This window comes from Tyto alba, unplaced genomic scaffold (assembly GCF_018691265.1).
Source record: "Tyto alba isolate M040663 unplaced genomic scaffold, T.alba_DEE_v4.0 Super-Scaffold_42, whole genome shotgun sequence".
Classification (NCBI taxonomy): Eukaryota; Metazoa; Chordata; class Aves; order Strigiformes; family Tytonidae; genus Tyto; species Tyto alba.
The window spans coordinates 3,150,133-3,162,575 of NW_024881318.1; the positions used below are offsets into that span (position 1 = coordinate 3,150,133).

General features: G+C 38.9%; 1 protein-coding gene across 1 annotated transcript in view; it reads right to left on the reverse strand.

The window, feature by feature from the left end:
• NEDD4L (NEDD4 like E3 ubiquitin protein ligase) overlaps positions 1-12,443 on the reverse strand; it is a 185,540-nt gene that overhangs the window by 29,362 nt on the left and 143,735 nt on the right. Inside the window, 5 exon segments of the mRNA XM_042804482.1 lie at positions 123-177; positions 2,272-2,349; positions 3,724-3,921; positions 6,348-6,467; positions 6,947-7,078. Of these exon segments, the coding sequence (XP_042660416.1) occupies positions 123-177; positions 2,272-2,349; positions 3,724-3,921; positions 6,348-6,467; positions 6,947-7,078 (583 nt within the window).

The following is a 12,443-nucleotide window of genomic DNA, read 5'->3' on the forward strand; positions in this document are numbered from 1 at the left end:
GTATCAATGTCTCCACATATCAACACCTGGCTTCCTAAATGAAGAGTAAAATTATAAAGCTTCACTTCAATATTTATTACCTCCCTTTGTCTATTTGCTGTAGTACCTGAGTGCTTACTTACTATGGTCTATATAAAACGTTCTTCCATCCAAATGTATTCTTTCCTCCCAACCAGGCTGGATTTGGGAAATAAAAAGAGAAGAGAGAAAACAGGTGAAATACTACCACTCTCACAGAGCTTGAAGCAATACATTATCAACTCCTCCTTAAAGTATCTGATAGATTCTTGTGAGGTAGAAGACACAAAATGATCACAGATGCATTATGTCAATGCCAAAAATCTAGGAAGATTCAAAGAACTGGCTATTTACACTGGTAACTGTATCCAATACCAGAAATATTTTTTTAAAGCTTGGAAGTGCGAACTCCTTCCACCAGGGTTTATACCTATTTCCTACTACGAAGAAATGAACGCAAAGAGTAGATTGTCCATCACTGGTGAGGTCTGAGAGTTTCTGCTTCTACTTCTGAAACACACGTGGGTTATTTTCTGTAAATATGTAAGCCAGGATCCCATTACAGTGGGACACGAATGTCTAACCTAGTCCTCAGTTCCCCCCTCTCTATCCATTCCCTTTTCTCATCTTCCAAAGGACTGTAGTATAGAAAGGAGAATAAATGGCACATTGTTAGCATATGCAGTGCTGTCCAGCTTGGCACTCATTCCACCTGTATGCTCTCCATGAGCTTCAGACTTCTAGAAAATATAGATGAGAAATTGGTTCATTTCCATCTTTTTTGAGAAACTCTTGTTAAATTCTGTAACTGTTCTCACCTCACTCAAAAATGGATTGTTTACCCGAGGAGTTTAAACCTGTCACTAATTATATATTTCCAGTGATGTATGTCAGGCTATCCTGATTTCACTGCGTGTTTCACCTCTTGCAATTAACAGAATAAACTGCTAATTGGCCCTTCAGTTACTCCCATGCAGTGCCTCCTACCTAAGCAACGTGTCCTCAAAGATGAATGCATGCTCAGTATATCTGAAGAAGTGCAAAAGAACAGCTACTTCCACAGCTGTTTGCTCGAAGACAAACCGCACTGCTGCTGTGCTGTAGCCAGGAAATGCATCATAATAAATCCGTTCAATCGCGCATAGTTTTTGATCCAATCAGTGATTCAAGATGCTGGACCTGACAAATGGCCGAGCTTGATTTAAATACAAGGCCAAACTTCTTGCTCGTCAAGACAAGGGCAGTGAGCTTTGCCTCAGAGGAGGATGTCTGATCACGGGTGGCAACAGAGGCTACTGCCCCCACTAAAGGTAGCATCCATCGGTCCTACCCCAAACCAGCCCTCGTCTTGGTCTGCTGGCAGAGTGGTTCGCCTAAGTAACCCAGCTTAATGAAAATGAGTGGGATTAAAGACTTGATTTTCCAACGGTTTAAAACGAATGTAATCTGCCACGCAGGGTGGGACAGAAGCCCCTCCTGCTGGCGTGGCTGTTTGCAGGCGGCTTGCCCGCAGCACGTGCTGAAGCACCGGGAGTGCTGCTGGCTGTCAGTGGCGTGTTGTCACTAAGGTTTCCAGCACTGCAAGTACAGTTTCAATGGCAATTTCTCAAAAGTACACTTAATATATGTGAGGCAATGAGCTGAATTAGCACTACACCACAAAAATCAGCACCCTAGAAAAAAGTGTTAGCTTTCACAGCCTAGTCTCTCTCATTAAGGATGTAGTTTTTAAAAAACAACACAAAGCTCTCTATTTGACTTGACTAGAAATCAATGTTATACTTTGGTTACAAGTATGACAAAACTTCTGATATTAAAATGATCATTTTCTCTGCAGAATATGGAAATGTTATTGAAAAAAATGAAAATGTATTTAAATTGCTCAGTACCAATATATGCTAGTACATTGATAGAGCCCCCTTTGAACAACCTGCTCCATTTTTTCCTAAAGCAACAGGTCGTTATCGGAAGGCACACAGTCAGAGCTAAAACCCAGGTAAGTTTCTTCAGAGCTCATGCTTCAGATAAGCTTGAAACGTGTGATCATTTCAGAAATACTGGGGGCTGGCTTCAAAGAGCCTGACGGAGTCACAAATCACAATAAAGCTATGTTTATGTATTTTAGTATCTTCAGGAAAGAGATGACAGCAATGTATGTGTTCACATACAGTATATGACTGCAATAATAGATCAGCTCACATAAAATAGCAGGTATATATTAAAACACACACACACACACACACTATCACTTACAGGAAGAGGGCCCAAATCATTAGGGTTCAAAGATGCTTTTGATCTCAAATGCACCGGAAATTTCAGTCGTGGATCCTCCTGTAACAGAAATACAGAACTGTAAATTCACAGATGAAGTTAGATCTACAGACAAAGTCAAACACAGAATTGTCTGGAAAATCAATCTTTCTACATTACAGTTATTCTTTTATTCTTATTTTTTGAGGATAAAACAAAACATAAAAGTGATAGAACATTTAGTATTTGGACGTGTCACATACTTTATTAGGATTTATATACTGAAATGATTTTTCAAATGTTAAGAAAGAGCTAGTTAGTGTGGTGTAAGACATTGACTCCATTAAGCGTGTTATATCCGAAGATGTGCTTCAAAAACCACAGCTCTGTTCTTCAGAATGCATGCACTCCTGTAAGCGGCATTTAGGTACACAGGCACATTTTTGGCTCTTAGCAACGTAAGAGAAGTAAGCCATCATATATCACAAAAAGGCTGAAAAAGGATGAAAATGAGCTCTTCTATTCTAAGGCACAGGTATTACTGCGTCAGTGTCCAAATGAGGCAAAAAAGGGCAAGTAAAATGCACAGGTATTATTACATCAATGTCCAAACGAGGCAAAAAGGGGCAAGTAAAATAGGTCACAGAAGACAAATCTAGACAAAAAATGGTTGAGATTTCCACACACGTAATTTATCCACGTGCACCTGGGACCATCATTAAGAACCACCACTAAAAAGATGTCATGTAACTAGTAGTCACTGGGAATCTGAATGATGCCTAACAGGGTGATGTGAAATGCTACGCTGTCTTTGCCGTTTTTTTCCTGGTGTAATTTTATTTCTTTAATTTGTTGTCCAAAATGGCAGAATTATTTAAAAATGGATCCTTATGACATAAAACAAGTAACGAAATTAATTCCGCTAACTGAAGAAGATAAATGTACATTATATATTAATAAAAAGCGGTGCTAGTCACAGTGAAACACAATACAATCATGGACAGTCTCAAATTAAACGACAAACCAAATCTCCATTGTACCATATGCCTCTCAACCCCAAACCTGGGGAATTTAAAGGACCGTACTTGTATGCGATGATCTGCCAAGTATAAGGAAGGCCCGATACAAAATGCAAAGCAGTATTGCCCGGTATATGGTGTATAAATACACCACGGTCTAAGTGGGCACGAAGGAGTAAGCTTCCTTGCCGCGGGCGCAGCAATGGCAGCACCACAGTCACCTCACAGCTCGCCACTCCAGCCTATTGCTGCTGCACGGGGGGGTCCCGGGAGATTCCCCCCACGGCGCTACAGCAGGTCAGGCTGGCGAGTCTCCCCTTAGCAACAAGGCAGGTGCCACAATAAAGCGGGGGGTATCCAGGCAGGAAAACAAACCCAGAAACATTTAAGAGACGGCAACTGATTTAAAGTTCATTACCTAGAGCGCTTCCCTTACCCACGTAGTAGTTTTAGTATTGTGGTCAATGAAGAAGGGCCTGCCGTTGGGTGCTATCCGCATCTCCCAGCCCGGAGGAAGGAAGCTCTGTGCGACTTTGTGCTGGGGTTTAGGAGAGTTGTAAGGTGAGGGCTGCGGGGACTGCGGGTTGGAGAGGGTGTCCTTCACCGCCCTGCGCACAGGGGAGTCCTTCATTCCCTGAGGGACACGAAAGGCGCGGAGATTGGGCAAGTGTCACCAAATACTGTAAACTGAATACAACTTGGTTTCACGGCAAATAGCTTTTCGTTTCGGATACAATTAATACCGGCATTAAGTGCTGGGACTGATTTCCTAGAATTTACTTAGCCAGATGCTGTTCCTTATACCATACCGAGCTTTTTGCTGTGAAGGACACAGTGCTTTATCACTTCCCTCTGCAATGATAAAGTCCATGGAATTTACATTTGATTATATATTTTACTGCGGCTGCCCTGTACGTGTCAACATTTCATTTTACAAAAGAAAAAATAAAAGCATTGCTTCGTGCCTCATGGTGCAATATATCTCACCTTACAACAAAAGAGTATCCCAAACGAGGTGGTTATCCACTTTTCTATCCATTTCTCAACTATAACTTCAGACAAAACAGTTAAATATGAACTTAAAACAAGTTCCTAAAATAAACAGAGGTTTGCAATTACAGATTTTTGATACTTTTTTTTTTTTTTTTTAATAAATAATCACAGCCCTAAAACATTACTTACATGATGTGAGTTCTGGGCTTTTTTCAAATTTCACTTGAAAAAGTACATTTAGATGCCTAACCACCTTGAAAAATTTGATCCAGATTTACTCACCTTTGAAAACACAGACTATCACCATCTGAAAATAAGACTTAAGCATTATGTTTAAATGTTATTTGCGTTTTTACTTTTCAGTTACTTTCCAGAAACATGCTCTCATTAGCTGACAGGTAATAACAGCTTGTTTTTCTTCTGGTTTTGCTAATTATTAAGATTCGGTAAATCTATGCATGCCTATTTTAGTGATTCTCTAACTTAGCCTACATTTAATTACTATTTTTTGAGTATTACATTAGAATATGAGCCACCAACACAGATATTTACAAAATTATTCTATCCTTATTTGTGGCTTGTTTTGAGCTGCATTTGGATGGAAATGCAGTTAGATAACAGTGTTAAAATTAGCATTTAAAGCATCTTGCATTAAATAAAAGTTTTCCATATGTTTTTTAAACAAAGAAGTTGAGCATTTTACAGTAACTATTTAAACAAGAGAAGTAACTTCTAAAAAGTGGAACTAATTTTTTTTCTCATGGTTGTATCCTTTTAAGATTTTAATACTAATAAGACTACACCTTTGTTGTTTTTGTTTTGTTTTGTTATTTTAATGCAGAGGCAGGTATAAGACCACAAGTCGGTGCTCTTTGGCACCCTTGTGGTTTCTGAGCACTGACAAACTACCCACCAAACTGATTAGTTGAATATTCTGAAGTGAACACTGGTTCTGTAGCTATGGAACACGTTACTGCCCTTAAAAGCTGGCTCAAGTTTCAGATGCTTAGTCAGTAACTTCCACCACCTCAACTCTTTAAAATATCAATAGGGAGAGGAATGCCCTTAATGTTTCAGTTGAAGATATTCAGAATCTTTTAATTTATTTAAATTACAGTACATTTGGTCATCAAAATTAACAATGGCAAGGGTAGTTTTAAGTAGTTCAATGTTAAAGGGTTTATCTGAATTACATGTAAGTAATTTATTTTAAATATGAACTATAATCACCTCACTACAATCTGTCAATCCTACATTTGTTTAACAACTTGCTCAATAGCTGGAATGCATTTCAGTATAAAGAACAAATAAGAGTGATACATAAACTGAACTAAATGTTACAATCTTCACTTGGTTGTTGGCAAACATTTCCTGGGGCAAAGAGGACACATGTAGGAAAGATGGTGAGAGAGAAGGAGAAATAAGGTGCCATACTTTGAAGAAGAAATTTTAAAGCACTTTCCTCAACACAGCCATGTTAGGTGATTAAAGAGTTTTACTCACACTCTCAGAAGACACACATTGTCTTTGACTGTGTAAGAAGCCACTTAAGTTATTCTTCAGACATGTTGCAGTGAACATCATTCAACAATAATCTGAACTACTTTTAAAGACACTCAAAAGAAATTAAATACCCTTTTGAAAGGCAAGGAATACAAAATGCAACCAGTATCTTAATTCAGAGATTTTCCAAAGTCAACTACATGTGTTATTTTCAAAATTATCAGCATCAAAACCCATGTTCCAACTTAAAAAAATATTTCTGATTTTATCCACTCCTAGCACTTGAAGGGAGTCATAATAACATGTTTCAGGCATGTACACAGATTACATTTTAGCTATACCAAACCAAATAATCATATATAAAATACATCATTCAATGATTGAGAAAGTTAAGTGCTACCATTGTACAAGACAGAGATCCAGATGGATAATATATTAGGGCAAAATCACCAGTAGGGATAAGTGGCTGTGTTACATAACTGAGAAGGAAATAGAAATTTCTAAGGACAACAAAGAGTTGGAAGTCGAACATAAATGATCTCTCCTGCTATCAGCATTTCTCACCTCCAGTGGAGCAGATAAAGTTACTGTGGGTGAGCTGAGGCTACGAGGCCGTCTTATCTGGGGTTCACTTAAATGGTTGCTGCTGTTTGCTGTCGACCCCACCATACCATCTTCTGCAAGCTATTTCAGAAGCAAAACCAAGTTAGCAAGTCATCAGAAACACAGTTCATCCAGAGTTAGGACACTCAAAAATATGTAATAATTATTATTATGAAACCCTGAATATAGTTTCTCAGAGATCAAGTATTTCATTCCACTGGAAGGGCAAATAATATATGGCACTACTAACAGATGAGCACAATGTTCACATTCAGTCCTAAGAATGCATTTGCCTCCTTTTATTAGTTCTTATGTACCTCTGTAAATTCTTTCCATTGTAGCAATCAAGTTAATCTGTACTTTAATACAGTTAAAACAAGTAACAAAAAAATCCCAATCATTGCAATTTTTCATGATTATCCTGAGTTGTCATGACAATGCTTAGGATTTTTTTTTTTTTTTAAATTTCAGATTTCTGAGGAGCTGCTTTGACTGAAATTATACTCAATACGTGCTAAGTGCTTGCTATCTAAATGAAGCATTATAACAGATCTTCATACCTGCATAATAGGCCTTGTCCATGTCGTGGTCCGATTGTTATGATTGACATAGTAAGTGCGGCCCTTTGCATCCTTCCTTTCTTCCCAGCCCGAAGGTAAGCCTGGTGTGGTATGTACATAGGCCACCGAAGGCTGTTCAAGCAAGAAATGACTGCATTGTTATTTTATAACAGCTAAAAAAATACATATTCCTTAAGCTTGTTTACAAAAAGGAACTTGTTAACTTATAACATTCTTAAACACAACAAACATGCAGAAAAGTATGGTTTCTGATTTAAAGGAAAGTTCTTCATGGACCTTTGAGTCAAATATTTTTTTCACAACAGATCTTTAGATTCAGTTTTGTACTTTCATGTAATTTGTACGTCACACATAATGGCAAAAAGGAATTTTGTGTATTAATGATTTTTTCCTTTTATTAGTATGGGTAAGTACGAATTGAAGTAACCATTCATCCGAGTCAAGATTTCCCAAGTCCTGTTCGCTTCCTTACCGCAGATTGTCTTCAGTCAGTTGCAAGAGACTACTGTGGGTTTAAAGCCTAAGTTTAACCATTTTGTTATAATTACAAATGTTGCACTCAGGGTTAAGTGTCCCGAAGACACAAGATACACCCCAAATTGGAGACCCAACTTTAGTATGAAAAGATTTCTTTTACTAGAAGTTCCACAAGACAGACATTGTTCTGATGAAACTATACAGATAACATAACAGTGCCGAAGGCACTAACTGGCATTAAACAAGTTACGTCACTATGCAACACAACAGTTATGTTGTTGTGTGTTGTCGATGCTGTCTTGTGTGAGGAAAATATTCAATGCTTAAACCAACTGGACATTTTTTCCTGGGACATTCAGAGAGGAAGAAAAAAAAAAAAAAAGCATTGTAGCACAAACAGCAAAGCTTCTTGAAGTAAAACAGCCTAGAGAGAATTCTTAACACTGACCCTCATCTGCATCTGAATATGTATTTTAGAAGGGGAGGATGCCCAGGGAGTTATAGATTTTTAGACCATACACTCTACAAAAATCGACATGTTTATTAAGCTTAGTCACTTCCACGTTTGGGACTCCTTTTAAGACGTCACTTGTTCATATAACAGATTAAGAACAGATAACCTGGTTGGCAGTGAAGCAAGCAAGAAAATCAGAATACTCAGGATAAGCTTTTATCTCGAGTACTTGATGTGAATACTAAAAGCTAGAGAGATACAGGAATTTCTATCCTTCACATCAGATAGAAGCAAACTGCTCAACTCTGTGGGACAGTATTTTTGCTCTCTAAGGAAGCCTATGCATTAATAATTGCATCAAAGACTTGGCATGTGCAAGGTGCTTTCCCGTATCTGTATCTAAATCCTTGGTTCAATATGCATTTAATTGATTTATTAATCAGATTAAAATATACAGTCATATATCAATTATCAGGAGACTATAATGCTGGAGTTTGCTTCACTCTTTCAAATATCTGCCTTGATAGAAGAGGATGATGAAACCTAAAGGTCTTCATCACATGACGGAGTAAAACAGTGCCTGAACTGCACTGCCTTGCCAATTTGTGCAGTACTTTAATTCAACATCAGTAACATTAATTCCTTTAGAAATAGGCAGCTTCGCAGTGGTAAGAAAATGAACCAAAATGCCTTCATCTAGCAGTCTGCTTTTACCAAGGCTTCCCCTGAACAGCCTGTAGCAATGTACATGGCATTTTTCTTAAGAATGTAAAATGTTGATTTACCGGTTCTTAAAGAATCCCGGGTTTAAATGCCGACAAGTAGAATTGCAAAGCAGCACAGCAGACAAAGGCAAAACGTGTACTTGAACTGCTAAACTTAGTGTGTTTGTTGCACCTGAACATCAAATTTGCTACAAGCTCGTGAGCTGATGTAACAGTTAGTGCCAGTGTTCAGATTAGGAAGAAATGGTTCCGACATCTGAGCTAGAGAAAGGACTCGCATCAATGTCCAGGATGCAGAAAGCAGCTCTGGCTGCTGCCCCTTCCACCCCAACCACCTTCATGAAATCTTATTAGACTGCTTGGAAAAAAGGTGACCTTTTTTACAAGTCCTTTCCTGAAAGAAGCAGGATGCTGCATTTAAAAACAGTGTTTGAAGACAGACTGACTGTAAGCCCAAACGTCTGACAAGAGGCAGGCACTGCAGGGAAGGAGGGAAGGTGCCCCCGAGGCACACACGGTATTGTGAATTGCCCTTCGCCCTACGGGGCAGATTACTCCAGCGCCTCCTGCTCCAATTCACCTTGCAAAGCACTACTGATTAGGGTAACTGCCTACTGCACAAGCCAAAGGCATGTCTTTATTTCAGGCAGTAGTAGTATTTATGTAAAAAAAAAAAAAAATACCCAAACCAAAAAACCAACACCAAAACCGCTTTTTTTAGGTGATAAGCCCAAAATGGAAAGAATTGTGATCTACAGTCATGCCTTCCTTCTGTGCTTCCACAAACATGTTATTATGCATCAATCATGACAGTATATCACTTTCAGTAGTGCAATTTCAGGGCATCTCATGGAGAAGATGTGCTGCTGTGCTAGATAAAGGAGAAACAGAGCATACAGACTGAAGTTTTGTGCAGAACATTAGATCTTTTGCTGCCACTTCATGCGCAGTCTTTGCTCATTTTTTTAATGACAGGCCTCACTAACTCCTGAGAAACAACTTCAGATTTGGAAGCCAATACAAATTCAGCACTACACAGTAACAGCGTGATTTCAGCATCAATCCCGGTATTTTATTAAAGGTATAAAGTAATTGCTGGGCAGAGCTGATCACTAGCACAAACTCCAAAGAGCAGGCTGTCTCAGCCTCACATCAAGAGAACGAGTGAGGCCACGGACTAGGGGCAGACGCGGGCTTTGAGACACACAGTAAGGAGAGCAACAGTTCAGAGCACGCAGAAGTGCCTCTGCTGCGAGCTTTGAGTGCTCTGCCCACATCCGAGGTGACTGTCTGAAACACTGCTGCTGTTTCAGGGCCGGTTCACCTGCAAGCAGCCTCAGTGCAGGCAGATCAGCACTAGGGGCAAAGGGTTTTGGAAATGATGAGTGCTCGAAGGCTCAGTCCTGCCAAGTGTTAACATTCAGGCATGGCTCTGAGCTCTTAACTTCTCACTAGGTGACTGCACATTGAATTCTGTGAACACCTGGAAGAGATGTTGGACTACAAAGCAGTTCACATGAGTAAGAGATTAAAGATATTTAAGGAAGGCTCTAAACTTTTTTAGTAGGATCTTAAAATAAAATAAAGGAAGAATCAGCCTTGAAAATTATCAAATACCTTCATATCGGTTAGAAACCAACTGTTAAGCTTTCTAGTTTTAGAAAGGAGTCTTCCTGGTAAAGTGCCAACTGCACTGATGACCCTTCTTCTGATGGAAAAAAGCTAAGCATATTTAACATAAAATTTTCTAATCCTTGTAATTAAACTAGAAGTCCAACACCTTATGAAACAGCGTTATTCCTACCTTACCATACTACTGCCCTGAACAGGTAAAGAAATATTGAGATTGGTCTCCTGGGAATTCGGGATAGGTTCTTCCTCTTATCTGTCAGGGCTATCTATAATAAAGGATACTTAAAAAAATAATTTTTCAAAATGTAGCCTGATAAAACATTTGTTTTTATCCTCTGGCTGTGTACTTTTAACATTCAATTTATTTTAAACCTGAAGTAGTCACTATCAAAGTACGTATGCAAGCACCATTTAAGAAATATATATGGCAAAGTGGTGCACAAGAAAACTGGAACAAAGTGGAATTAGCAAGATGCATCAATTCAGAGTTGATGCACTAGAAGCTTTTCCTTTTTTTTTTGCCATGAAACAGCAAAAGGAAGAGGAGTAAAAGCGTAAAATGACTGAAATGTAAAGTCATGTGAGAAATATCAAAAAAAGATTTTTGATTCTATTGAATTTATGTTAAGGGAAACATTTTTTGCCAGATTCAAAAAGAAGTAATTAGCAACTGCATTATGGCTGAGAGTATTACAAAAACCCCCATAACCACTTACAGCATACCCAGGATGAATGTAAAATTAATCAGTAAAACTTAGATGGCTAAGTACGATTCCCGCTTCCAGTTCAGTACCTGCAATCCATCCATTAATATCTTAAACTCTGAAATTTTCAATGTTTTTCCTTATTTTACTGCTTAGATTCCTCAGTGCAAGTATTCTGCATTTTATCACAAAACACATTTTCTTTTCCCAAAGTCTACAGTGCCCATGCTGCGCGCTGCCGTGCAGACTCACAGGCGCAGGGGAAGCACTGAGCCACAGCTGCAGGTACGTGGCTAGCGGGCTCTGCCTCTGGCTCTTTACCTCTATTCACCACACTAACCACACAAAGCAAGCAGTTACTCTGTCCACATCTTTATAAACAGTGATTTGTGGTTTACAATCATACCCTTTAAAAATATTCATACAGTGGAAAATTACTAGCCAAGGATTGAAGATGTAATTCACATTGCATCGTAGGATCTGATAACTCTCCTTAGGCCTCTGAAGGCTCCTGCTGAAACTGAGGATACCTTCTTTTTCTACACGCTGCATTCTTTGCTCCAGCAAAGTAACTAACTGTAGTTCTTGTCCGTGCTTCATATTCTTAAAACCTCTTTCCCCCAGACTCTTGCTCAAGTCAGTCTATTTGCTTTTTAAGAGAAGAGCACAGCTGACACAATGAGCTGGAGAACTGCCTAGATAACCAAGGAAGGAAGTGAGAAAAGATACTGAACGGGTCAGAAAGTTGGCAAACTACAATAGGAAATAAAAAACCAGAGGAAAACAGATGGGGAAACTAAGCAATACTCACTGAAACAAACTATAGGACTGATTTATTTCTTTCCTAAATAGTCAAGTGCTGGAAAGACCATGCTGTTTTCCCACTCGTCTTAGTTCACAGAGCTGGCAGGCAACGATAAGGAGAGTACCTTTTCCAGGACTGTTCTAATGGTTTACAAACCATTAATCAGCGGTCAATAAGGCCACAGTAAGAGGTCTGAAATCAGCCCACAGACACTGTTCTAGTTAAAAAATAGATAATTAAGGTGTCCGACAGCCTGGGGAGAATTAAGAAGGCTGACAGTGATTCACAGATTTTCTGGACCAGTGGACGACTGCCACACATTCTTCCGTGTTTCCTCTATCCAGGCTATTAATATTGTCTACATTTCAGAGCAAACATAAGGTCTGGATAATTCAGAGATTTTAAATTTAAAAATGGAATCATTTAGTTGTAATAATACACAATCTCATCGTTATACGATGGCAAGTTGCAAATTATCAACTTTGACTGTGAGGATACTGAAACACGTGAAAGATGCTCTGGTTATGCGACCTGCTCTTTCCTTTCTCTCTAACACTCTACCAAAATAAATTCAGCTATCGGCAGCCCTTCTCCTTACTCTTCACTGGGGGTTAACGCACCCCATAACGCAATCTGCAAAACAGAGTTTGCCCTTCAATCTCCTTTCCATGTGTTAGAT